The following is a 27,994-nucleotide window of genomic DNA, read 5'->3' as shown; positions in this document are numbered from 1 at the left end:
TCATACATGCCGAAAACAAAATCACGGCAACGCTGTGTAATGGCTGCGGCCACGGCGCGCACGACTGACATGGTTTCGATCGAAAATGCTGGTGCGAGGCAGAAATACTCGAAGGCCGAGCAGAAAGCTCGGCGGAAAGTGGCGAGGTGTGCTCGAATCATTCGAGAAAACACAGGCGTAAACGTATGCGATCATCCGACGAAGGTGATGTCGAGTCCCACTCTTCCAAATGTCACGAGCTTGATAACTGTTATGTTTGTTTAATCCGTTCACTATTTACGTTGCAGTTTCTCGTGTTAAACAACTGCGGCATGGTTTGCGGTGGAAGCTACGAGGCCATCTTCAACGAACTCTGTTCTTACGGCAACATACGGGACATCGTGTTGATCCCACGTCAACCGTTCGCCGTGGTTGTCTTCGAAGACGTTGAGTCCAGCGCGGCGGCAGCTGCATATCTGGGTGAAAACATGCCAACATTTGCCAAAGATCCTGTGTCGCCGGCGTTCATTGAGAAAGGTTAGCGATCCGCCTGTGCGAATGCCCAGACGTTTTGCGCGCATCTGCACGTGTTTCCAAGCGGGCTTGAGCGCACGTGATTACTTGGCGGGAGATTTAAAAAAAAAAAAAAAGCCTCCATTCGCTCCCAGAGCAGCCGGATTGTTTCTCTGTGCAAAATCTTTCACTTTTGCTTTAACTTTTGTAGGATACCCATGCAGGGTGAGACATACTGCAGTATTTTAAAATAAAAATATAAGTGAGAGTTGAGTGACATCAATGTTTGTGTACCTATTGCGGTGAGGAACTGTACGATTTTCGTTCAAAGAAAACAAAAATAAAAACACGGCATCAAGAGTTTCTTTGTATTTGTCCGGGGGGAGAAAGTTCTAAGTGGTCATAATGGGTAACATATTTTTTTGCTGTATTTCTCGAAATGGCGTGCCGCATTGAATACAGCCTGTAGCCCGTGCAGCAAACAAAATCATGAATTGAAGCTTGCTAAATATCAGCAAAGACAGCGTGGAGTTTGTTGGGTTAATTTGCGGTAGAAAAAAAAAAAATGCAAGAACAGAATTGTAAATACAAAACCTTGAAAATTTTATTCTTCGAAAATACAATAATGACATTGTTTATGAATAAAAATGAAATGCAGTCGTCGCACTTCGCACGCGCATCAAAAATCGATGCCATTTTGCGACCACGAAGAACCATTCGTTTTCACGTTTGTGCTTGCATGTTTTTGTTTTTGCAATGACGTTCGTTTGCCTACTGCATGTGGTGCGAAACAACAACGCCTAAAAAGTGAATACTAAACGTGTACTTACATCAAATTGGTTAATGGGTTACCGCATTGTTTGCTCATTTTTTATCATCTTTCTTGTTTTTCTTCACTTACCTTTTGTCACATCCAGTGCCGGACATCACCGGAAACAAATGCACAAACCTTTTTGACAGAAGCCTGTTGCCTGAAGGCCTGAACCTTATTGAAGACGCCATCAGTGAGGAAGAAGCAACGGTGTTGGAAAGGCTAGTTTCATGGGACAGTGGCAATGAAGATTCCCATGGTGAGTTTGCGTTGAAGCACATTCGCAGTTCTGAGGTTCATTGAACACTGCACCGCATTGCAGTGACTTGTAAGCGAGATGTGGGTCATTTTTCAGCTTAGAAACCAGTTACATTTCGGTAACATTCACAGCTTGCTGCCGCATCGAACTGTACGTCGCATAACTTGCAATGTGGGTGTTTTACTGCTTTCAGAGAAGAGCTGCACTCCAAGGAGATCGAAACTTTTGAAGGGTTCCTGTTGATGTTGGGTTTTTAATTTGTGCAGAAATAAGTCACAGCAAGATGATGTAGGGCTTGCATCGGGGTTTGACATTAGCTAATGACTGTAGCAGCCAGTATTGGAGCAGGCATTTGCTGTTTATTCTTTCGGTTGCTTTTTTGGGTATAACAGTTATTGGCTGAGTAGTTTCTGTGTCACGCGAACGCCCTCCAAAAAAACAGTTCAGTTCGACATTGCAGTTTTCGTGGGGTCGGCTCTATTCAAATGTGCTCTTGCATGTTCAAAAGAGTGTTAACAAATGCGTTTTCAAAGCAGCCACATTTTTATTTATTTATTTATTTATTTAAACAATACTGCAGGTCAGGATTAGGCCCAAGCAGGAGTGGGAAAATGATTACATAATATATCAGCCAAACGTAATCATACAATCTCTAAACGTAATTATACAATCTCTAAGAAACATCAACAAAAAGGACAGACAGAAAATTACTACACATGTAAAAGCTGCTCAGTTGATGCGTGCAGGTTTGGCGAAGTAACCACAGTGGCAGGGAGATTGTTCCATTCAGATATTGTTCGCTGGAAAAATGAATATTTATGGGTGTTTGTGCGGGCGAATAAGGCGGTAAATTTAAAAGGGCGGTATTGCCTCGTAGGCCGGGAGAAAGGAGGGGTAAGGTATAATGATGGATCAAGGCGCAGTTTGCGCTTCCAAAGATCAGCAAGAAATTTTAGTCGATTGCTTCTTCTCCGAGATTCCAGTGTTAGAATTCCGTTCTGCATGAATGTGGTAGGTGAATCGCATCTTTGATAGCGGTTATAGATGAAGCAAACAGCCAGCCTCTAAATTTGCTTGAGTTCGCCAATATCTTTTTTTGTGTGCGGATCCCAGACCACTGAACTGTACTCGAGGCGTGATCGAATTAATGTGTTGTAAGCCAACAATTTGATGTTGGGTGGAGAGGGCTTAAGTTTATGTTTTATAAGTCCCAGTTTCCTTCTAGCCGAAGCGCAAATATTGTCAATTGATTGATTTGATTGATTGTAGGGTTTAACGCGCCGACGCAACGCAGGCGATGAGGCGCGCCATAGTGGAGGGCTCCGGATTAATTTTGACCACCTGGGGATCTTTTAACGTGCGCCGAAATCTCGTGCACACGGGCGTTTTTGCTTTTCGCCTCCATCAGAAAAGCGGCCGCCGCGGCCGGGAATCGAACCCGCGACCTCGTGCTCAGCAGCGCAACGCCTTAGCCACTGAGCCACCGTGGCGGGTCAAATATTGTCAACATGAGTTGACCGGGATAGGTTGCCAGTAATTGTCACACCGAGGTAGCTATAAGCTACTTGTCAGGCTAACAGGGGCGTTGTTAATTGTGTACTAGTATTCAAGAGGATTCTTTTTGTTAGTTATACGCATCAACACTGTCTTATCGGGGTTAAGTGTCATGCTCCATAGTTTGCACCATGTGAGCACGCCATCAAGACTTTCGTTTAGAGAGACCTGATAGTTAACGTTTTTAATACTTTTGAATAGCAAGCAGTCATCTACAAATAGGTGGATATTTACGTACTGGTTTATGCAAGTTGTAATATTGTTTATATAAATCAGGAACAGCAGTGGCCCGAGTATGATTCCTTGGGGAACTCCGGTAATAACAAGGAGGGCATCAGAGTGATAATCATTTGGGTCAACAAATTGTTCGTGCGCTATGCCTTCCTTTTGCAGCTTTGCGTCAGCGAGAGGTCCGCCATTTCGGCTACGCCTTCGACTACCGCCTCCAGGGGGTTCAGAAGGATGCACCATTGTCCGAAGGCATGCCAGACGAGTGTGCACCGTTTCTGAACCGACTCGTCGCCGCCGGTCACTTAGACCGGCCTCCAAACCAGCTGACTGTTACCCGGTACTTGCCTGGACAGGGTGGGTGCTTGACTTTTAAAGCGACAGCTTTCTTAGTCGGACCGATGGTGTTCTGTTAGAAAACTAATGCATTTCCCCAGAGACCGGTTGGTTGACCAAAAAAAGCTGTCACTAAATCTCTGGACACACGGTGCTTGCGTGAAACCAGGCTTCCATTGTGTCAAAATGATTACCGCATTTTCCGGTGTAAAGTCGCTGTTTTTTTCTGAAATTTTTGTTGGTGCATCTTATCCACCGGTGCGACTTATGTATGGAATTAATTTGGTACATGGCAACTGCGCGTGGTCCGCGCTCAAAAAGGTGCCTGTGTGCTGCGTGATGTCAGCACCTGTTAAGAGACACAGCTCTATGGTCTAAATGAATGAATTATTTGTTAGCAGAGTCAGAGGAAGAAGGCTTCGATGGTTTTGCTTAAATGCTGTCTGTAAGAACATGCCATCTGTGTGTATCGATAAATCATTTTGTAAAAAGTTAGTTCTGTCTAGACTTCGGGTGGTAGATGCGCGTGTCTAGCGCTGCTTACCAGGGGATGCGTTCCGAGGCTTTTGCTGCACTTTTTAACGAACTGATCCTCTATGAGTTTACGTGATTAACAAGTGTGTATTTGTACACCGGTACGACTTATATACGTTTTTTTTTTTTTGAAAAACTGCCGTTTTGAGGGGGGTGCGACTTATACAAAAGTGCGACTCATAGACCAGAAAATGTACTTGAAAATTGCGCAAAAGAAGCGCCGATCCAGACAAGACAATAGACGCGTCGGTCATAAAGGAGGAGTACAATAGTATACCTTTATTTCATAAACCACGTGTGGGTACACATTTAGATCATTCGCGGATGCGTTTACTTAGTGGGTGAAAAATGGTCGCATGGGTTCATTCTTTGTTTGTGATTTGTGTCTTTGAAGGTTTAACAATCGATTGGACGCACTTTCCGCGGAGGTTGGATGCATTTATAGCTTTTGTGCTTCTCTCAACTTTCTTTGGGAAGGAATGGTAAATTTTTTTGTCGCTAGGGTTGTTTGAAGGTTATTTGGGTTGTTTTGCTGGTTGCGCGTCACCTGAAAAATTCTGCCTGCAAAAACTTATTGGAATTGGTTATGTGGGATTGGAATTGGTGCATTCCATTTTGCACAGTGTTATGGCCCTAACATTTTACTCGCTAGAGATGCTGACTCAAACAGTTGATGGCATATATAGGCTCCGGAACGATCGCCGGGTGGCGCTGCACTCTCCCCTCCGGGGGAGTACGCGGTGGCTGCCGCCGCTTCAGCACGTGCTTTTTGCGCTGCGCGCGTGCTGCATTTATCGCGCTACGGTGAGGTCCGGGTAAAATTTTCTTTCGACTTATGAAAGCATACACATTAGCACGTGTCCAGCAAGTTTGGTTTACACGTAGATTAGCTACTGGGTCCATTTTTGCCGGTGCTTGTCTTGTCGTCTGCTACGCGCCAGTCGAACGCCCGAGCGCCCCGGCGGTTTCACGGGATAAAGAGTGCTCTTGTGGGCGACCCTTGGCTGGTCTAACCACCTCAGTCATCGTGAAACGACTGCGTCTGGTGAACGGCTTTTCAGCGCCCTAAGCAGACGCCCCCCGGCCCGCTCCTCCACATCTGGCAAGTGCATGCGCAGCTCGCACTGTCTCCCGCACCGCCTGAGGCATCCAGCCTCCTAAGCACGAATGCGAACAAAGCGACCGCCGGCTGCGCGAGCCATTTAAGCCAGCACGTACAAAGAGCGACGGGAACACTCCTCACTAGCCCGAAACGAAAAGATGAAACTGAAAGCGAAGCAAACCCCCCATATTGTTGCATGGTCAGCTGCCACGACAGTAATAAGGCGAAAGAAGAGGATCCATTCGTTAAATTCTGCATATTCCCCGCGAAAGCGCACCAAAAAAATAGACGGTAAGCATGGATCACTGCGGTTCGAAAGGTGAAATAAGTTGACACATTTTTGTTTGTATCTGTGTGCTTTCAGTTTACATTACCCGGCTTTGAAAATGCGAACTAGTGTTCTAACGAGTCCTCCCCTCTACACTTTTTTTAATGCATGCTGCCAATGATTGTTTTCCGCTATAATAAATGAACTTCAGAGTTGTTTAGCCGACGCCGTTCAATATCGTCCATATATAACACAATAGGTTGACATTTTGCATGGGTGAAAAAAAAAATAGTTTCTAGCGATTTACCTGGCTGTAGTAACCCTGATCCGTCTTGTCATTGTGACTTGTGTTCTGGACGGGATTGCTGCGTTGTTCACTTTTTTCCCACAGTTAGAAATACTGGTAATTAAAAGAGGTATACACCAAATTCTGTATATTATAGTAATTAAAAGTTATACGCCACAAACTGTTCTGTTGTTTCCGCGAACTGTCACGCTAACCCATACTTGTACTCCAAGCGGGTGACAAACATTGCGAACAAAAATTTCTTCAAGGACAAGTAAAATGGAAATGCGGCGCTGTCAGCGCACCCCTTAATTAGCGTGTGCCTTTCTAATGCGTTTTTATAAGATGCAGCTGATTGTTTCAAGAGTAAGAAATAACCTATTAACCATAATCAATCACGTTTATCTTACTTTTCTTGCAAGCCTCAGTGTTTCTGCAGTCCAGAAAGTCCGGATGTCCGAAGTGCGAGCACACGAAGGGAGTAACAAACAAGAGAAAAGTACGCTGTGACCAGCTGAACAGCTGTCGCCTTGCAGACGAAAAGAGCAACCGACGACCGCCGAACAACGCGTTTCCCCCCTTAAAATCGTCAGGGCAGTCTGCCGGTCGAGCGGCGGGAAGCAGGCGGCGCGTCTGTAGCAGACGACAAGACAAACGTCGACAAAAATGAACTCAGTAACTACTGTACATTTAAACCAAACTGGCTGGACACATGCTGACGCGTATGGTTTCATAAGTCAAAAAAAAATTTTACCCAGCCCTCTTCCTAGCGCGAAAAATGCAGCACGCACGCAGCGGAAAAAGCACGTGCCAAAGCGGCGGCCGCCGCCGCATACTCCCCCGGAGGGGAGAGGGCAGCGCTTCCCTCGCCCGGCAAACTTTAGCTTTGCCTCCCTATACTGTGTGTACAATATACTACTGCAAGCAATGAATATTTTGATAATGAAAGTGGCTCGTAGCAGGTTCTAAAAAAAAAAAAAAAAGAAACACGCACTCATACAATTTAGAATACCTGATGTGTCAGCATTAATTTTCTACGTTTGCCTACTAAGTGCATATTTGTGTATTCAAGACAACAAGTTTTGCCAGACGAAAAGTGATTCCAGAAAGCCCTATCCAGAGAATGCAACTTTTTCACAACTCACTTGAGGCGCCTGATCTGAGTATCTTTGACTGTTACAGCACTTTTTTCCAAGCTGTTAAAAATGCGTCCAAAGCCTGAGTGTGTTCATTTGTGTTGTTGAAACATCTGAGTCAACCGCGTAATGTTTGTTTTATTGATGTTATTTTAATTTCTTATGCTCTTCTTTCTCTACTGTACAGATCTTCCTTTCCTCTCCTTTCCTTTGTTTCTTCTGTGCACCACGCTGGAAGAGTCATGTTGTTTGTGGGCACTCATCTGAATAAATAAATAAATAAGCAAGAAAATTTGGGAGCGTTGAATGAATTCAGACGTGCCACAATAGGGGCTGTTCGAAGCTTGTGGGGAAAGACCTTCAGGGCATTCGTGCTGCAGTTCGCGTCAGCACGCTGCCTCTGCCAGTGATTTGGGCTGGGATGATCGCACTGAAAGAGCAGCGTATTTTTCAAGTTCCCACCAATAAAGGCTTTGTAATGCGGAAGTCATGACACTGCTCCAACAGTCAATCCCCATATTCCCGCCACAACTACTTAGTAGCAGGTTTTTTTAGATGCTCATAATTTTGAGCACCGTTTCTGAGAGAAATCACCTTGCGCCCTCCAGGTACAGTATTTTTGATCCCTGTCTAACAAAGGACCACGGCGTTTAGCCAACATCGTTTGAATTACGCGATAATTTCCATGTCTCGGTAAACACACCGAACTCACCGTCAGTTGATCTACAAATCATCGTTTGTTACCTGCGTGCGTTGACAGGGATTCCTCCGCACGTTGACAGCCACGAGTCCTTCGACAACGACATCGTCCTCCTCAGCCTGGGCTCCCCGATCGTGATGAACTTCCGGCATCCCGACGGCCGCCAGGCGGCTGCTGTCCTGCCTCCGCGCAGCGCCCTGATCCTGTCCGGCCAGAGCCGCTACGTGTGGTCTCATGGGTGAGGAGGAGATGTCCTTTTGGGGCGTTGAAAATAAGAGTTGCGTGGTCATACTAGGATGATGATGGTGGTGGTGGTAACACAGATTGGTGCGCGCAAGGCTTGGAGCAACGAACTGGAAGCGATTCCTTGAGAGAATTAAGAGTTGATGGGAACAATGCTGCATGAGTGGGCTGTGGAATGCAACCATCATCATCATTTATTGTTTCCGTAAAGGTCCCTTGTGGGGTATTGATGATGATGGTTGGTGTTTAATGGCGCAAGGCCGACGAGGGCAAAGAGCGCCAGAGAAGTTATTTAATGAAAAGAAGTGATTACCACAAAAGGTAGGCATAAAACGTGTAAACTGGACATAGTAAGATCAATAAAGATAATGGTGATGGCTGGTGTAAAGGGCCAGATTTGATTATGCATGATAACAGATGAGGTTTAAAAACTTAACATCTGACAAATACTTAAACACGCATTTCACAGAAACCATCGCATCGTCACCCAGAAACAACGATGGGTGTAGGGGAATATGCTGTCTGTAGAGTTCTCTGAAGTGTTTGCGTTGTGTTGTGTCAAGTGCCTTGCATTGTATGAGTATGTGGACTACGGATAGGCCCTCCCCACACCTGCTACACAGGGGTCTTGGAGATCCCGTGAGCAGGTGGGAATGTGTTGCATGCGTGTGGCCTATCCGTAATCGAGCCAGGGTAACCTCGTTGTGTCTGTTGTGTGTGTCAGTGGGGTATTACGTGTGGGGTATTACGTAATTACATAATACCCCTTGTGGGGTATTACGTATGGGGGGAGGCAACGCAATAATACAAACATTGCTTACAATGGTCATATCAAAAAGCAACGAAAAGTAACAACAGCGGAAGAAAAATCTAGGGAAGCTTGCCCTCATGCGTGACTTGAATCACGAAGCTGTTGTAGGTGAGCAGTGACGGACACGTAGTTGATTTCAGTAGCACGCCCTGCCTTTTGGTCCGCAGCCTCTTTCTCGGCCATGCCAACTATCCGTGGCCAGGTCTCTTGTACGAGAGAGGCCTCTTGTATGACACTGGGCGCATGCACATGACGATGCGAGCTCCTGCACGAAGGGCTTCCTACGATACTGAGCGCATGCGCGCGCTCCTCTCTAGTGTTGCGGCGGCCGCTATTACATGTCTTTCCGTTGTAGAGTAGGTAATGCGACAGCTGCGCAATGCCTGCGTGATAACGTTCCTCGTGGGGAGTTTTCGGTGCGCACGAACCCCGAACTTACGGCCAGTAACAACAGCTCCGCTGTTAAAAGACAATAAAATTACGCGTAGACCGACGTAACAAGAAACAGAATATTTCATGATTAGTTGAGGATGTAGGAAGTCCGTAACTCACGGAATTTCGAAGGGTTTCGCTCTGCAATGACAGATTCTGGGAAGGAGTTGTGATTTGTTGTGACTATTGTGACTGGAAGGAAAGATTTGTTGAAAGCGTTAGTGGAATCATAAAATCTTCGGATGCTCAAAGAATTCAAGGATGAAGAGGCGATGTGACGAACGCATGGGTGGAAGTAAATAAAAGCGAAGAATGATTACGTACCATTGGCTATGTTGGGAGTGGGAGCATCGAACTGTCTCCTTGGGGTGGACAGGTGAAATGCATTTGACAGGTCTTGTAGTGAAATGCATTTTCTAATGTTTCTGGATGAACACTACGTTGTGTCACCAAAGATAAATTTCTTTGTCAACTTTGGGACTGTGAACTTTCACTTGACCCTGTACCTTATCTGTGACTTTTTCCCCCACAGACCCGCCAGGAACGCCCTTAAATTTACTCTCATTTTTGCGCGCACAAACAACCTCAAATTTTCTTTCTTTCCCCGCACAAGAAGTGATTTGAATGCCTTGCCGGCCTTCACAAACACTGTTCTTCAGCTGATTAATCAGTTTATCGAATAAAACGTAATGCTGTTAACACCCTGTTCTGGGACCAGTTTCTATGTTATTGTGTAAAATTTCCATTATTATGTTAGAGGTTTGTGCTTAATTGAGTCATTCTTTTTCTTCCGTAACCCTATCATTTTAATTTCAAAGTAGAAAGTTTCAAAGTTGAAAATTAAAATCTCAAAATGTCAAAATGTTCTAGGCCAATCCTAAGCCTTCTCGACCGCAAAGAATTCGAAGGATATATGCGACAAAAATAAATGTGGCAAAAATATTTTATGAGAGTAAGAAAGAAAGGAGTCCGGCATAAAATGTTGCAGCCTGGCTCAGGACGTAAGCTTGTACAGTAATATAGCCCACTTACAGCGAACCAGGTTTTCACAAAATAGCGGCGGTGTATAATGAACAAATCTTCATTTCCCATTACCATTTGTATACCTAGATTTTGTGTCCAGATAGTATAGCGAAAAGCGGGTATAACGAACGGATTTCAGTCTCCTGATGTGTTCGTTATGAATGCGCTTGGCTGTACATTGAATTTTTTGTGGCCTGCGCACTCTTGGCTTGGCCTAGAAAATTTTGACAAAGGCTGTACCGTACATGCCTGCTCTCTTTTGTTTCCTTTGATTGTTCATTGGTTTAACATTACTTGCTTTCACTTTTTTCTTTTCTTTGTTTTCAATGGGTTCACTAAATTGATGTATTAACCAACCACTCGTGTTTGGGCTGCTCATGGCCTGCAGTATTGCACAAATAATAAATAAATGCGGTGAATGTACTGGAAATGATTCGGGGCCATCTTTTTAACCAGCAATCGTGTTCCAACCGTCTCAAATCCGCACAACACTGGCATTTCAAATGCATTTGAATTGCTAATCATTCAACTTGTATGAAGGACTTTGAACGGCATTGAGAATCCGCCTATTGGGCTTTTGTTAACTTGCCTCGTTGCACTGGCACCAGTGCCGTCAAGCTCCCTGTTTCACACCTCAAGACAACATTTGAAATCGGAGGCAATGTCTAGGAACGAAGCCATTAGTCACCTGTACAGGCTTCGGGTATTATTTGGAGTAAGTTTTTAGGGCAAAGCCCCTTAGGGGCTGGGGCTGTTGGCGTCTCCTGTCATCGTCATCGTCATAATCGCCGTCTCATGTAGTCACGGCACTAAAACACCAGGACACTCACTTACGCCTCGCGCTAGAGAGCTTCGTGCATCAAAGACAAGAAACTCTTACGACAGAACTGTATACCTCTATTTCCCAATGGTTTCATCTCCGTTGGCAAAAACGCCAAGGCTCCAAGAATACACTTATACACTGTGGGCTTCGCCCCTCACCAGGTTGCGCGTTAGTGGAGATGGCGCAGTGTTTTTTTTAAGGTGCGGAGCACCTTAGGACCACACAATGTCTGTCCGCGTCCGTGCGCATACCATTTACAATCGCAAAAAATCACACAGGCACCAGCAGGATTCGAGCCTGCGTCTGGTACACCAGACAGAATTAGTGTCAGTCGTCTTACCCAATGGGCTACGACAGTGAGTTAGTACCCGAGAGTCACACGGCTTACTCCCTCGCCTGTAACGGTGCGGAGTGCCTGAGGACCTCCCAAAGTCCGCCCGCGTCCATGCACACCACCATCAAGCGAAATTCGACTTGAGCCGTGAGTTGAAGTTTCATTTAGGGAATAATCAAGGTGCAACTCACGGCTCAAACCGAATGACGGTCGGGGTGCAAATCGGATGTCACTCGGGGCGCATTTGAGTCCCTGTACTCCGCACCCTTGCCATCATCCACGGAGTGGAGATGCTGCTATTGTTGTTCTCTTGTCTACCACATTAATTGTGTTCAAAAGGGGGCATTGCTGAAGAGTAAAAAACTTCGAAGCTACTCAGAATTTTTTGTAAGGGATCGTTTTGGAAGAAACTGTGTCGTTGCCGGAGTCTTTTCTGCGAAAGCATGCAAATTCTTAAGTGCCCGCTTGTTTCCGGACATATGCAGGATCGCTTCGCGAAAGTTTGACGTGATTCCAAGATCTGGTGGCAGTGGCAGCGGACTGACACTCCTGGAACGGGGTGTCCGTATTTCGTACACGTTTAGGCACATACGAGACGGGAGCTGCAAATGTGGTGAGTGGTGTCAATTGGATTTTCAATTGCAGGGGGTTCTAGTCTTGACATGGATAAACGAAGTGGGGACCTAAGCAAGAGAAGTCGGGAGTGAAAGCACCCGCTCAGTGTATTAAACAGCGGAAATTCCCTCACGTGACAAACGCTGTGCGAGTTAACACGTAAGTTTCTGATGTAGCAAGATTGCGGCCTCGTTTTGACACTTCTGTTGTGACAAATCTGTTTTGGAGAGTTTTTAATGTCTTTTAATTATTTATTTATTTTTGTACATAATGCTTGTGGAAATTCTGGATTTTTGGAAAATGGCAATGCAAGTGGTGACAGCAGTAACAACTGAACTGGCATAGATTATACTTGGACTGGTAATGGTAAAACACAATGAAAAATAAATTATAAAAAGAGACAGGCGGAAATCCAACATAGTACAAATACAGGTTAGAATAAAGAAGAAGGAGTCTTAGGAAATTACTATCCAGGCACAATATAGTAATTACTGTAACATCAGGTTCAGAGCAGGTGACCAACAACACAAGCTACTTTCTCTGTAGGTTGTTTTCAAGGAGGTAATGTCTTGAAATTATTTAATCATGGGCTAGCCCAACCGGGAAAAAAAAAAAACATTGGAGGGCCAATTGGAACCTGCTGAAAGCTCCATTAGACCAATTGAAACCCATTGCATTTCCAATTGTGCCGGTTGGTCCAATGGTGTTTTAGGCAGGCCCAATTGGACCTCCAATGGTGTCTTTCGGTGGGGAGACATTGCAGAGGAGTACAAAATTTACCATTCTTACATTGCCAAAGGGAAAAAGAGCTAATTGAAAGAGTACTACTGACTTTAGCGCTGCATTAGACAGAATGTCAAACATATATAACTACAATGCATGGGTGGAACTTTGTTATTTCAGCGCATAAATCAACTAGCTTAATGTAAGTAATGCTCGTGTTGGTATACACGGTGTAAGAGAATAAACCTGGTCGGTGCAGACTTGATTAATTGTGGCTTTTTGAAACCTTGCAGGAGACGCGTTGCTTTGCGACTCTCATCGTTTCGGGTAAGTTGTTTTCATGCAGAGTGCCTTCCCTTTAACTCTTTGTTTAATGCTCACTGCATGACTTATGAGTTATGCGGCCACATTAGGGTTAAGCTCACTATATATGAAATTCACCAACCCAATGCAGTCAGCCATGGCTGGATTCTGCCAAAGAGGAATTGTTCACACTTGGCTTTCTTATACAAAAAAATAACTCTTCTTCTATTTTTAGTAACTGCCCATGTTTTGTTTTCCGATGTTTTTCTTAATTGAAACTTTCTTGACCCTTCTGCAAAAGGATGTGGGAATTGATCAGACATGCTCTCAAAAGTTTGTGCCAAATTTTAATTTTTTATCTTGTTGGGATTGAGGCAAAGGTGTCAGTGCAGAAGTACTTGGTTATGTATGCGTTAAAGCAACGCAAAGATCTTGTATGTTATCACGTCGTACACGCCAACAATCTCTTATGTACATCGTGCCGAAACAAAAAGCCTCGTTTTAGTTTTGCCTACATGGCAGTAAATTAGAAATTGTGACAGCTTACTTCTTTCGGATAAGTATTGTTGACAGTTTGTCGTGTTAGAAGGCGTCCATCTCAGAAATATAGCTTTAAACTATACATAAAATAAATTAAAAAAAAAAATGAAGGAAGCTCACACTAATGCGTCAGACTTGAAAGTAGCGAAGCTGTACGCAACCCTCACGACCATCACGATGGTTTAAGTCCACGATTGCAGCCAATTTCTTCTTCTTCACTGCCACAACGACCTTTACACCATCTTTGTTGCTATAAGTGTGAACTTCTTTCATTTTCTTGAAGGTGATAATCATTGGACATCACCTTGTAGGGGCGTACGATGTGACGTGTCTTTCTCGTTCCGAAGAAGTGTTGCCGTGATTACAGTGAACTCTGAGTGTTTTTTTTTTGGCTAATCTTGGCCAATCTCCTTAAGTGGGTATGCTTGGCTTGACAAACGTGTGCCAGGGACGCTGGGCGGTTGCCACGAGGCACGCACACACAAGCACTCGGCATTTTCTCGGTTTTTTAACTGCCGGGCAGTCGCCACGAGGCCCGTGCTCATGTGCGTGCGCTCGGCAATTTCTTGGTATTTTTAACTGCGGACACGAACAATTACGATTTGCTACAGAGCTTCGCTCTAGAAAAAGAAAAAAAAGATGATAGATAAAGGTGCTCATTGTGGTTTTGTATTTTGTGCTGCGTTGTTTCGCACTGTAATCGCAAGATGAAATCTCTGATGATTTCTAGCTCTTCTAATTGTGATGAGTTGTGTGAGAATAATACCATATTTGTGCGTGTAAATGCATCGTTCAATATTTCCCCATTACCCTCATCAACATGAGGTAATAGTGAATAAATTGAAGTAAATTTCCCACCCCTGAGTAGTTTCTGTGGTCCATTTGCAGGAAACAAGACAATGCGTCTGCACTAAAGTTGGAAACAGAACACGTCTACAAGGTAAATTACAGATTAGTCTGTTGCGTGGGTAGCTGTTCCGCTGTTTTTAAGGAAGCTTTGAGAACAAGGGCGCAAAGAAGCACAGAATGAAAGCAGAGCTGGCACTCAGTCTTGCCTCGCGGTAGCATTAGAAAGTTGTCCACGTCACGGAAAACTGCTCTCATTTGCCAACTGCACAAACTATGTTCCTCGTATTTTGCTTGCAGCACGCAGCAACACATAGCTCGCTGAGTTGCGGGCCAACAACTCTTGAACGGGTGCATAACATCCTGCGCTTTCGAGCATTTATTATCAGCCCTCCCTCCCCCTCCCACTATTAAGAGTAAGTAACTAATGAATTGGAACTCTGCAGTACCCTTGTTTCACAGCTACATCCTTTCCGAGTGCAGAGCACCTTAGGGGCCCGCTTTGGCGTCATAGCTCGCTCACTGGACCCAAGTAGAGCCACAGCGTTCCGTTGGAGTGGCGTAAACCAGAAGCTTCAAAAGCCAAGCGGTTTATATACGTCATAAACGTTCGAAACTCGTGAACCGCTGGCGCTTGTCATACATTTCCTTGTTGTTTAGCACGAAGAAAAATGCAGGTACATTTGAGGCGAAATATCTGTAATTAACCGGCAGCCCCCGCGTTCATTTAGTTATGAACTCTCGTTGGGTTGGTTTTTGTGATAGCAAAAAAAAAAAAATTGGTGGTGCAACGCCGGCACGTGCGTGAGGAAAAGCAAGCACAAAAAGAACAGAACTCCCGCTGGCGCTGTTCCAGGCAGGGGGCACGCAAGCACTGCAAAGGCGGGAAATTTGAATTGCATTGGGTGGTAGAGTGAGTGGATAACGGCGCTACAGCCCATTATTGCGAATCACTGCTCTGCACTTCCGTCAGCTTCCACATTGAGTAGAACGGCTTTAATTTGTTGTTCTCTATACCTGTAGTGTAAGGCGAGATTTTGTTATCACTGAAATATAGACGAAAGAAGAGAAAAAAGGATGCCTCGTTAAGTTGTCAAAACAATTGACTATGCCTTCCTCCAGAAAGTTGATAGACCTGCGAAAGCTAAAAGTGCGTCCAACCTTTGCTAGAAGTGCATCCAATCGGTCGTAAACCTTCAAAGACCTAAATCGCAAACAAAAGGGCTACGATTTTTCACCCACTAATGTTGAATTCCGATGGCAGATCAAGAGCGTTCGCCGAACTCAGCTGCACAACACGCTGCTGCCTCAAAGAGCAAGTGCTCCGAAACTGCCTTTAGAACACGCACGCTTTCACTAGAGCAAAGGACTGAGCATGACAGGAACAGGATATTCCCAGCAGCCTTTATATTGGGCCCTTACAAAAACGTCTGCTTCCCTGCAAGCGTTTTCTTTTTGTCGGGTCTCAAGTAAAGTTCCTTCGTCGGCTTTTCTGCTGACGACGGGACTTCAGTAGCCTCAACGGCATCCAACGACGCCCATGATGAAAATTTCTTTGCCTTTTTAAAGGTAGGCCACAAAAAGGGGGGGAAAAAAATAAATGCCGGAGGTGCATTTATACGTCATGCTTACCCGTCATTGTTCGAGCTGGGCCCCTCGCTGCTTGATTCCAAGTTGTAGCTGTCGCATTCACTTTCGTTAAGTAGCATACATGGATGCGACATGGTGTGCAGCATCTATTTTTCCGTTGTGACTGTGGCTGTGCACGTCTTTGCCGGAGCGGGCGCCATGGTGATTTGAAAACGGGGATAGAACAGAAGCTGACAGTGATGATGCATGAGAGAAGACAAGGCCTCCCGTGAGTTCCGGCCGACTCCACCGATTTCAGAGGAGCAACTTCCCTTGCTCAGTGGAGCAATCTCTGCTGCATCGGCGCTCTTGATCTGCCATTGGAACAGGATTCGGTGGCTGCCGATCTGCCATTGCATTGTATTTTCTCCAAATGGAGCAAACAAGTTGCTCTGAAAGTGCTCGGATCTGCTTTTGGAACTCAACATAAGTAAACACATCTACAAACGCATATTCGTGGTTTATGAGATGAGGGTATACTACTGTACTCCACTGTGATCGATGCGTATAGTGGCTCATCTAGAGCCGTTCCTTTTTCGCAATTTTCAAATAACCATTTGGGCACAATGGAAGCCTGGTTTCATGCACACATCGTGTGTCCAGAAATCTTATCAGAGCTTTTTGGTCAACCAATCCGTCTATGGGGAAATGCACTAGATCTTTGACAGGACGCCATCGGTCCGACTAAGATAGCTTTGGCTGTAATACACCCCTCTTAGATGTGAACCTTAATTATTAGCACCTTTACATTCTAAATGCATTTCTGCATACTGTTCTGCAGAAAACTTATTGCTTTCTCAAAGCTTCTTCTTATTCTTTCACTAATTAGCATCAAAGGCACTGATAATGCTTCTGTTTTCTTCTCGCAGGTGTACGAGAACATTGCAGAGCAGTTCAGCGACACCCGGTACAAGCAATGGCCCAAGGTGGCAGAGTTCCTAGATACGCTGGAACCAGGTTCCTTGTTGCTAGATGCTGGGTGTGGGAATGGCAAATACCTCACAAGTCACGGGAAGCTGCTGAAGGTGAGATTTCAGGTTGCTGTAACGTTGATTGATTGATTGCAGGGTTTAACGCGCCGACGCAACGCAGGCGATGAGGCGCGCCGTAGTGGAGGGCTCCAGATTAATTTAGACCACCTGGGGATCATTAACGTGCGCCGAAATCTCGTACACACGGGCGTTTTTGCTTTTCGCCTCCATCAGAAAAGCGGCCGCCGCGGCCGGGAATCGAACCCGCGACCTCGTGCTCAGCAGCGCAACGCCGTAGCCACTGAGCCACCGCGGCGGGTGTTGCTGTAACGTCTGTGTGGTGTGTTGCGGTTGGAGCCCTAATGCTGGAAGCGTTTGATAAAATTTTCGTTGGTTGGAGATTTCACAAGGGTTGTTGTAATTGCCTTGATCTAGACACTGGCATGGGCTAATGCTTAGTTGATCTCTTAAAGGGGCCACGCAGACAAAACACAAGTTTGGTTCATTCAAAAGATTGCCTCGTTGGAATCTAATTGACACCACTTTTAATGCACACTTTGCTCAAATAAGCAATATAATTAGGACAAAAGGGAATGGCCATGCGACCCACTAGCTCATTTCCCGCAACAGAACCTATAATGTCATATGCCCAGCTGTGCGATTGGCTGAGGCCGGAAAAGCAAACACAACTTGGGCAGGGCTTATAAGCTTGCCGAACAAGCTGTTTTCACTTAAATGTAATGCATATTCATTTTACAGCAGTAAGAATGGTGCGGTAAACAATGAAATTTATGAAAATACACGTAAGCATAGAAGTACCGATGTGCCCTGCTGTTGGTACAGGGCGCACCATGCTTGTTTTAGCTGCACAGCAGTCCATCGCTTTGGAGTCGTCTTTTACGACACTGGCCGATTGGCGCAAGCGACGTTGTCTTACGTGACCCTGTTTGTCGAGGATACCCCACGTTTCACAAAACGATTACTTTCTACAGTAACAAAAACAGGCCAGGTGTGAATACAGTCGAAAACAAACCAAAGGCAGAAAACGGTTCGTGGACGAGTATGGTAGCACCATCTGGGAGGACTGACTTAGGTAAGCAAGGCTGCAGAGCCGAATGACGCAGTGGAAGTTCAGTTGAATTCGCGCACGTATGACTTCATTGCTGGCGTCCCGAAAACACGATTTGGCGGGAGAATAAAAATTTTAACATTAATTGATTAATTTCCGAGTGAAGACGGCATCATTTGCTGCCCGACAAAAGCTGGGGGCACTATAGAACACAAAATCTTTCGAATAAAACAAACTTGTATTTTGTCTGCACGGCCCCTTTAAACTCCGCAATGAACTTTCCATAATTTCTGCAACATGTATCCCGGGATAAAAGTGAAGACGTTTGTGTGGTGGAAGTTTGAAAGCTGCTGCTTTTGTGGGAACCTATTACAGCTCATTCAACTTTGGGGGCACCAGTGGCAAGGAACCATTTTGAATGCCCATTTCAGTGAGCTCTAAAATTAGTTCCAAGCGATACACCAAAAAACCGATTCTCATTGCATTCACCAGGGTTCATAGTATTTGAAAATACAAAGATTACAGTAATATGACCAACACTGTTTTGTCTATTGTTCCTCCAAAAATTAATAATTATCTCTAATTATCTTGGGAACTAATTGACCAACTGAATAAATAATGCCATTTTTGAAATCAGCGGGAAAAAAGCAGCAAGGCTGTTAAGTTTGTCAGAGTTTACTTAAAAATTAAAAGAAGTTGGCTTAAAGCAGTGCCCCGCCCCCCAAAGTTTCTCGCGAGAATCGCCTCATATAAAAAAGAAAAAAAAGTACCTGGTCTTCTCACAACAACCTAAAAACTGGCTCAACCTAACTGCACTGCTGGTTGTCTCCTCTGCGCACACAGCTCGGTTTCGACCGGAGTCGACGCCTCTGCGACATCTGCCGCGAACGTGGAATCGAGGTTCTCCAAGCCGATGTGCTGCAGATGCCGTTCAGGGACGGAGCCTTCGATGCCTGCATCAGCATAGCGGTGCTGCACCACCTTTCCACTGTTGTGAGTGTGGCTGTTCATGATCAAAGTTGTCCATGTATAGACGGTATAGTACAGTGTAGACGGTACAGTATAGACGGTATTCGTTGAAAAGTTTAGCGGTCAAGAGGGGTGCCTGATCTTGGCAACACTGGAAACGGCCACAGACATGGCCAATGCGCAACGGAGTACGGACACAGCGCAGCCTGGGCCACTGCGGCTGCACGCCGAAGAAAAAAAAAAAGACACCGGCGTGCGTCATCTGCTCCGTTCCAATCCGATTCTAAACTGTGGCGCCAACAGAGATGTTATTAATCGCACTCACAGTGAACGCGACGCAATACTTTGTGTCCGGCGAAGAGTTCGTAACGTGAAACACAGTCATGTGTTTCACAGTTGTGCTTAGCACGGACAAGTGCCGCCATCCCGCGGAGCCCAATGTAACGAGTGACGGCGCACTCACACGGTTGCATGGAGGGCATGCATGGAGGAGAAGAGGGGTGCCTGACCTGCGGGCCGTGCGCACAACGTCGCCTAGCAACAGACGCTTGGCCACAGATATGGCGGCGCACACTTGGTTGCCTGCATGCATTCCACGCCATTGAATACCGAGGATAGTGACCACGGCGGTGGCTCATGGCTAAGGTGTTGTGCTGCTGAGCCCAAGGTTGTGGGTTCAATTCCTGGCTGTGGTGGCCGCTTTTCAGGTGGAGGTGAAAAGCGGAGATGCCTGTGTGTCGAGATTTCGGCGCACGCTAAGAGACCCGCAAGTGGTCGAAAATTAATCCGGAGGCCCACACTACAGCGCGCCTTAGAGCCCAGGTGTAGGTTCAGCGCGTTAATCATCCTAAATTTTAAATTTGATCACTCGGGGTGCACCTCTTGAAAGAAAAATTAGATCAGCTGAAAGATCCACAAGACAATGAGTCATTGGTGTCACAGTCGTGGATAGGCAGGGATGAGATTGCGGGCGGTGGAAAACTCTAGTAGCGGGCATACTTGTCCAAACTAAAGATGAGGTGGAGCATGTGATGCAATAGGTGTAAAACCTGGCGCATTGCACAGTTGAAAGAGTGGGTTTGAAGGGATGAAATAGGTAGAGGGAATTGAGGCAGTCTGCGGTTAGATGAGGTAACGAAACTTGGGGCAAGGATGAGAGCTGGTGGGTGATCTGAGGGCTCGAGCCAAGCAAAATAAAGGCAAGATGGAACAAGCCCTTTCATCTACCAGCTCCCAGGCTGGAGCAGCAAGGACTATGCTGTATGTAGCGATAGAAAAATGAAAGGAGGCGGGAGGGAAACTGTTTTTCTGCAAAAGCTGCAGTGACATCCCTGGCCTGTACCCAGGGGAATGCTTCTTCGAGCGGTTTCACACGCTGCTCAATTATCAGTAAAGAAGTTGCAAGGAGAATGCAAGAGAAAAAATTAATTTTCTGTGAGCTTTTCTTGCACAGTTCGTGTTTTTCTACGCAGTGCCAGAAACTGGCAAAATAGCTGCGGACTGGAATGGCCAGAAAGTGGAGAAAAGTTCCGAACTGCAAAGGATCAACGGTATATATTGTGAGCGACAGGAAGGCTTGCAAAGTGAAGTGCTCTAGCTTCAGAAGTTGAAAAGGAAGCAATCTGCAGTCCCTAATGCTACTATAAATGACTTCTCTAAGCCACAGTGAGCATTTTCTTGTTGGCCTGTCTTAATAGCTTTGATGCTGATGTATAACGAAGTGGTCTATTCTGGCTCCACAGTGTTCTTGGAATTTTTGGTTAAAAGAGACCTTGGTCTCAAGGAACATGTTTCCCAGGTCCCTTGAGTGTTTCTTCTAACGGGGTTGTACTGTATTCCTTGAATACTGAGTGGTCTTCTTTACATTTTTTTATACGTTGTTACAACTCAAGTTAGGAGAAAGAAGGGGACTTGGGCTGGCCATGTAGTGAGACGGAATGACAACCAGTGAACCATCCAGGTCGCAGAGCAACTACTGAGAGACAGTTCTAGAAGAACGGGAAGGTCATTAATTAGATGAAAGGAAGAAATTTGAAAATTTGGATGCAAAGGATGGGCTAGGGCATCAGGAATGGCTGGAGGTTCATGCAAGGGGCCTTCATCCTGCAGCGGACACAACGGGGCTGATCATAATGATGATGATTCTGTTATAACGGAAGCTGCAATGTTTTAAAGTCTTGCTACCTTTCTGCCTTGAATTTGCACACTGCTAAGCCTTGAGTTTCTAGCTGAATCTTGTGTAAAGAAGTTCAGCTGTTCTCACTGGCAAAGTGTACTGTTGGGCTAGTTGGTAGGTCATGTTGAAATAGTTCACTGTGTGACAAGCAACACGGACAAGAAATACATGACAGGAAAACTGTAGAGAGGATATGACAAGTGCTGCTAGAACTCGTCCTGTCATCTTTCTTTCTTGTCCCCGTTCCTTGTCGCGGTGTTAACTACAGCGTGGTGCGACAATAGTTGGAGCACTTTAAGAATTTTTCCTGAGCAAACCGCCGCTCTGTTCGCGCTCAAACTTCACACGAAGGTCGCATTTTGTGGTATAATTTCTTTGACACCGGAAGCAATGATGGTACTTACCTGCTTATTCTGAAAATAAATAAAAACGATTTTCGCCTATGGGAAATAGGCGGCTGATTTGAACGTGCGAGTCAGTGCAAGGTGATCTCGGAACGGCGGTGCCACCTGGGGTGTGCAGAGTCAAACGGACGATGGGGATTCACGGTACGAAGGAGCCAAGTGTGGCAGCAGACGAATAGTCAGCAGGTGAGGAAACAAATTATTGGCGACAATGAACCATGGGAATATTTTATTGTGATTGGGGGGCGAAAAGCAAAAACGCCCGTGTGTACGAGATTTCGGTGCACGCTAAAGATCCCCCAGTGGTCAAAATTAATCCAGAGCCCGCCATTACGGCACGCCTCATCACCTGTGTTGCGTCGGCACGTTATCAATCAATATTGTGATTGGTATCAGCTGTTATGCAATTATTTGTGATAATCGTAAACTAGGGATGAGAGATTTTCTGATCGTCTGCTACCTCATTTTGCTTCTTCCTACTGTTAACCCCTATCACCCGTTTCGCTCTGCATACCCCAGGTGGCGCTGCCATTCCAAGATTAGCTAGCGCTGGCTCGCATGTTAAAATTGGCCACCATTTTCCCATAGGCAAAAATCGTTTTCATTGTTTTTCAGAATAAACTAGTAAGCACTATCGTTGTTCCCGGTGTCAAACAAAATAGACCGCAAAGTGCGACCTTCGTGTGAAGTTTTTGACCGCGAGCAGAGCGGTGGTTTGCTTAGGAACAATTTTTAAAATGTTCCAATTATCGTCGCACCACCCTGTGTGTCTGTATATTCTCACTAACCCTAATGCTTGTTTTTTTCTCGAACACAAAAACGGAACAGGAGCGTCGAGAAGCTGCGGTGCGGGAAATCCTCCGCCTCCTTCGGCCCGGTGGCTGCGCCCTCATCTACGTCTGGGCCTTGGAGCAGAACGAACCGGACAGTGAGGAGGGGGCGCCGTCCAAGTACCTGAACCCAAACAAGATGGCCACCGACGCAGTTCCACAGGTCGAGCGCCTGTCGCTCACGGGCGGTGATTCGGGGGACGACGATTCGCCGACCTCTTTGCCAGTACACTGCAACCGGACGCAGTTCCAGGCGCGGGACATGCTGGTGCCCTGGCACTCCAAGAGCACGCAAGAGACACACTACAGGTAAGGATTTGGTGGGGACTCAAAGGGACCCTGGAACACTTTTTTCAACTTTTTTTGAAATCTTAAATACTTGCAGAACGTAGTCACTTAGCACACCCAGTACTTAGGTAGATTAGGAAGTCGCAAAGCAGATGGACGTGGCTTTCGAAATCAACTTTTAAATGCGAATGCATTTATTAGCCGGGGGTTGTCTTGCTCCGTTGGCCGGCGTGCGCCTGCATTCCTCCAGCGTGAGCGCACGTGAGCGCGCGCCTCGTAGTTCTGCCTTCGTCGTCGTCGTCGTAAATGCGAATGCATTTCTTAGTCGGGGGTTGTCGTGCTCCGTCGGCGTGCGCCCGCAGGTGTTATCTCTCCGCGCTCCTCCTCGCCCCTAGCAACAGCTGTGGCGCGCCTAGCAACCGGAGCAGGTGGTAGCTCGGGCGGGAGTAGCGGAGGGCAAGGGGAGAGGAGGAGCGCGCTCGGGCGTGTGAGGGCACTCGCATCGCGGAGCTCGGGCGGAGTAGCGGAGAGTGAGTGGAGAGGAGGAGCGCGCTCGGGCGTGTGAGGGCGCTCGCATCGCGGAACTCGGCGGGAGAGAGAGCTCGCGCGCGGGGCGGGCGTGTTGCGCGGGTCTCTCTCTCCTCTCCGCGTACCCTCTCTTTGCTCGCTGCGCTCGGAAAATGTATGCAGTGGAGCGCACGCCTCTCTCCGTTACTGCTTGCCGCAGCGCACTCATCAGTGCACCCAATGCATTCGCATTTCCGCACGATCCCCTTCGGAGAGGTGGGGGAAGTTTTTTTTTATTTCTTTGAGGATTTAATGAAAATTGGCACAGCAACTGTAAATGCCTCTGTGATAACACCATACAAATTTCCAAGTAATATTTTGAAAACATTTTTATTTATAAAATTGTCTTTCTGTTCACATTTTACCGGGGTTCAGCAGCTTATAAAACAGGATATAAAACCTATTCAAGTGCTTTGCATTGCCACATGAATGGACGAGGTCGTGACAGTCTTAGAATTTTTTTATTTACAGCACAATTTTTTTTAGTTCTCAGTTTTTATAGGTGAATGTACAACTAGCATATAGACCGCGAATGGCTATGCGAATAAAAAATTCACAGAAAGTAAATCTGGAAAACCAAAAAGTGTCCCAACCTGAACTGTTCATCAAGGAATGTAATGCAAAAAACGGAATCAAGATAGACCTAGCAGTCACGAAGAAATCACGGGAACAAGTGATGCAGGTGGCAAAAAAAAAAAAAACTGCTTTGAGAAAAACAGCTTCTGAAGCTGCAACATAGATTTCACTCATCAAAAGTTGCTAGGGTTGTAGCCTTTCGTGTCTTTTTGAACGCGGGGCTTATAAAAAGCCTTTCCTTGAAATTGGGGTGCCTTTTCCAGCCTTTTTCTTTCCACGAAACATCATTTTCAGCTCCTCTGGGAAGAGTGCATAGCATAGTTCGCAGACCAAATGGGGGGGAGGTGGCTTTCAATGCAAATTAGGTCAGCTGAATGCCTGTATTGCACTGGACAACTTCCCTATGCAGTGTTGTTGCAACAAGTGAAGCACTCTTTTTTTTTTTTTACTTAAATTTGAAAACTGACTTTTGACTCCTTTCATGTTTCATAACTTCGCCTGGAGCAGCAACTTGGTACTCGTACGTGCAGGGGTTCATTGCCAAAAATTTACATACCACAAGGATACAAATGAGATATTTTGAAACTTGGTATGATATTCTGCTTAACTCCAACTTCAGTGCGTGCACATTTTTTTTAGTACTCTTGACATTCAGGGCATCCAATATTCCTTGCAGCGCAGCCACATAGTCATAGTCATAATCATAGTCATCACTAAACTATAGATGTATGCATCGGTAATAATAATTTCCTGAAAAATTCAATTTGTTAATAAGTGCTACGACAGTAAGGTACATTTTTAACGCCGTTGTAGCGGCCACTTCGTCATCGAGAGCAACAGCCCACTGTCATCACCATGGGCCGCTGTGCCAGCGTCAGCAGCGCGCGTGTCCACGAGAGACATGACGAGCCACGCGCCAGAGAACATCATGGCCTCCGCGCTGCTCGGCCTCACTCCACGGGCTGCTCCCTGATTCTTGGCCCATGTTGTCGTCCCCACGCAACTCTAAATAAATGTAGGCCCTGCCGCACCGCCTCATCGGCCGCCTACACCGTGAACAGGTTTTTATTCCGAACTCAGACCTGTTTGCGTGATTACTAGAAGTGCAGGAGAAACGTTGCACAAGAAAGGCGAAATGGCTGGCGCGCATCGCGGCGCACGTTTACCGCAACAGATCATACTTTGGTTATCGCTGATAAGGCTCGTCAGTCATCTTCAGGATTAAATCTAACTTTGCAGGCATTAATTATAACTACTGGCGTACAATTGTAACTGGTTGCGCAATCAGGTGATTAACGCACAGCAGCTATGCCGTGTGCGTCGTAGCTTTTAACGCGTCTGCAGTTTCTTTCCCAAGGATAGCGAGCCTACTGCCAAACATAGCAACAACTAAGCATGTAAAGATCGCAAACCAGACGAAAGGTTCACTTCGTGACCGCTATCACAAGCGCCCACACCACGTTTCACCGTCCAGGGTGAAATCACGCGCACCACGAAGCGTTCGATGACCTCCGCCTTTCGAGCCACGCAACTTTCCGTAATCTGGTTCTTGATCTCAGGCATTCCCATCACGATAATGTCCGTGTTGAATACCACAGCAGATAAAACGACTGAACAGAAACTTGGCCCAGCGAAGCAGTGAAAATGAACTCAGAAACATGCACTACGCAGTTCAGGCAGACGCCATCTTGCGTTGCCGCCAATTGTGCTTCAGAATTTATTTTTAGCTCCGTTTGTGCGTCGTCTTTTCCTGCCGTTCGTGCATTTGTGAATGAACGAAGATAAAAGAGACGACCTGAACCGGAAAGAGGATCGTTAGGCCGATGTAATCGTACTGAAATGGCCGCGCCCGGTGGCACCGTTGTTGAGATACAGCGCTCCGAAAATTGCTGTTTTTTCGCCCTTTTGCGCTGATATTTTGCCACTGCGGCTGGCAAAATCACTTTTTATGCCACTTTGCGACTGTTTTATGGCGGGTAAACTTTGCAAACGCACAGAATAGAAAACAGAAGCCGAATATGTGGCTTTCAAAAAAAAAAAAACGATGTTTTGGTCAGTTTTCCGAAGTTTAAAGCCACGCCCCCCCTTCTTGTATACACTTGGCATCTTCCTAGAAATTGAAATGAATCAATAACATGTAAATGTAAATATTCATGCACACAAAGTGCACTTGAGTTCATTGCATATACTTAACAGCACTCCTACTGCAGCCTACTATTTGCATGCAGGCTTCTCGCAAATATGTATAGAACTCAAAACTTTTGAGGTGTTGCGACATTGCTTTTTATGGTGCCCGGTTAGTGTCGCGTGTCTTAACGGGAACTGTCATGTAACCAGCCTGTCAGTTGTTTAATCTAATATTAACGGGACCAAGTATTTCTACAGGTAAAATATAAAAAAAAATAACCCCTTCCAGAGCTAATGCGGCCCAGCCATGAAGTAAATTCGCTTGACACAGCACCAGCCTTACTGCAGGGAGGAATGGCAAATTGTCCCATTCCCCCTCAACTCAAATACCCCATTCCTCCCAAGTTACGACAGCCAACGACAAAAGCATTTATTGGAAGAAGTTCCCTCGTTAGGGCTAAAGTTGTTGTTGCATGAAGTACTACACTAATGTGTGTCTCTGGAGACAAAATTGTGTTAACTTAGGCAGCGTGGTATAAATCTGAAATTGAGACAGCCGGTACTTACTCTTGACTCGTGTAATAGGCGACTGCTAGTCAGAGAAAGGTCCATCCACTGAAGACGTCCACCATTACAGTCAGGCTACCGTTATGCAGTTGCCACCTCGTGAGTAGTTGTTGAACGTGTTCGCTCTGACGGCTGGAGAGATAAACACCCTCTCCCACTCCTCCAACTCCCCCAAACCGCCCGACTCTCCCCTAATGTGCCTAAGACACGATAATCTAGTTGTAAGCTGGAAATGTGTTCTGTTGTCGCTTTGCCTTGAGCTCAGAAGCTTAATTTTTCACATTTACTGGTGAGTCTTTGTTCTACCCGTGGGCTATTTACACTCTTTAAATTAAAATAGTTGCATTGTTGTTGCTTTCAGGATGCCCGAAAACATCGTCTGCTACGGACAACTTGTTTAGGCAGCTTGCAGGTTGCCCGAAAACATTGTCTGCTACGGACAACATGTTTAGGCTGTTCCTTTATCTGGAATAGTGCGTAGAAAGCTTTGTGTTTTAGTAGCAAAGCACCTTAAGGCCGCGGCTTGTCTGGCATCCGTGCCGTGAAAATCGAAACATTTGTGAACAAAAGGTTCACAAAAGGTTCACTAGAACAAAATAAAAGGTCAACAAAAGGTTACAGAGAGAGAGAGAGAGAGAGAGAGAGAGAGAGAGAGAGAGAGAGAGAGAGAGAGAGAGAGACGCATAGCACCGTGTAAATCGAAACATCTGTGAACAAAAGGTTAGCAAAAGGTTAACAAGATTCGAACAAAATGCAAGGTTCACAAAAGGTTAGAGAGAGAGGGAGAGAGAGAGAGCTCCTGGAGAGCCATGCTGCGCATGTGCGAGGAGCATTGGATTGGATTGGATTGGAAATCGTTTTAGCAGCAGTAAGCACTCTCATGGGTGATTTAGGGTAAGAACGATCCCCAGTGCTTCACCCACTCCTCATGATTCATTTCATGGAGATGCGTGATTTTTTTTTTATTCTGGTGTTTGGTGAAAAGTTCTGTTCTCTCGCAGGCTATTTGTATCGTAAATTGAGCAGGGGTAAATTGTGGCTTACTATGTGCCAGCAAAAGTCGTCACTGTTTAAGCTCACTCGTTGAGCTGTGTTTGAAAATTACAGAGAGCTTGTGGACTCTTTGGCTTGTTCTGAACCTCACCACAAACGCTGACCTCTTCTCCACCAGGTACTACCATCTGTTTGAGCAAGGAGAACTCAGCGAGTTGCTTGACCGCATTGCACTAGGATGCGTGAAAAAGGAGTACCATGATCAAGGAAACTGGTGCGCGGTGATTGTCAAGCAAGACAGAGCAATGGACAACAATCATGGGATTGCCAGCTGATAACAAGTGATATTTAACATGTCTTTTGTAATGCAATGCATTAAACCACGGAAATAAAGACGCTTAAAACATTCACATCTGAAATGTAATATCG

At 45.8% G+C, this 27,994-nt stretch overlaps 1 protein-coding gene across 1 annotated transcript; it reads left to right on the top strand.

Moving 5' to 3' along the window:
• Positions 1-9: 9 nt before the first annotated feature.
• Positions 10-27,975, top strand: LOC144138048 (tRNA (carboxymethyluridine(34)-5-O)-methyltransferase alkbh8). Its single transcript, XM_077670115.1, has 12 exons — positions 10-204; positions 288-516; positions 1,410-1,562; positions 3,510-3,701; positions 7,767-7,944; positions 11,858-11,985; positions 13,004-13,037; positions 14,442-14,493; positions 16,898-17,053; positions 18,912-19,061; positions 22,446-22,756; positions 27,744-27,975. Exons 1-12 carry the CDS (start codon positions 40-42, stop codon positions 27,898-27,900), a joined length of 1,905 nt encoding a protein of 634 aa, XP_077526241.1. The 5' UTR covers positions 10-39; the 3' UTR covers positions 27,901-27,975.
• Positions 27,976-27,994: the final 19 nt, after the last annotated feature.

Source organism: Haemaphysalis longicornis, unplaced genomic scaffold, assembly GCF_048455015.1.
Source record: "Haemaphysalis longicornis isolate Haplotype H1 unplaced genomic scaffold, Haemaphysalis longicornis Haplotype H1 scaffold_5, whole genome shotgun sequence".
NCBI classification, from domain to species: domain Eukaryota; kingdom Metazoa; phylum Arthropoda; class Arachnida; order Ixodida; family Ixodidae; genus Haemaphysalis; species Haemaphysalis longicornis.
This window is presented reverse-complemented; position numbering and strand designations above follow the sequence as displayed.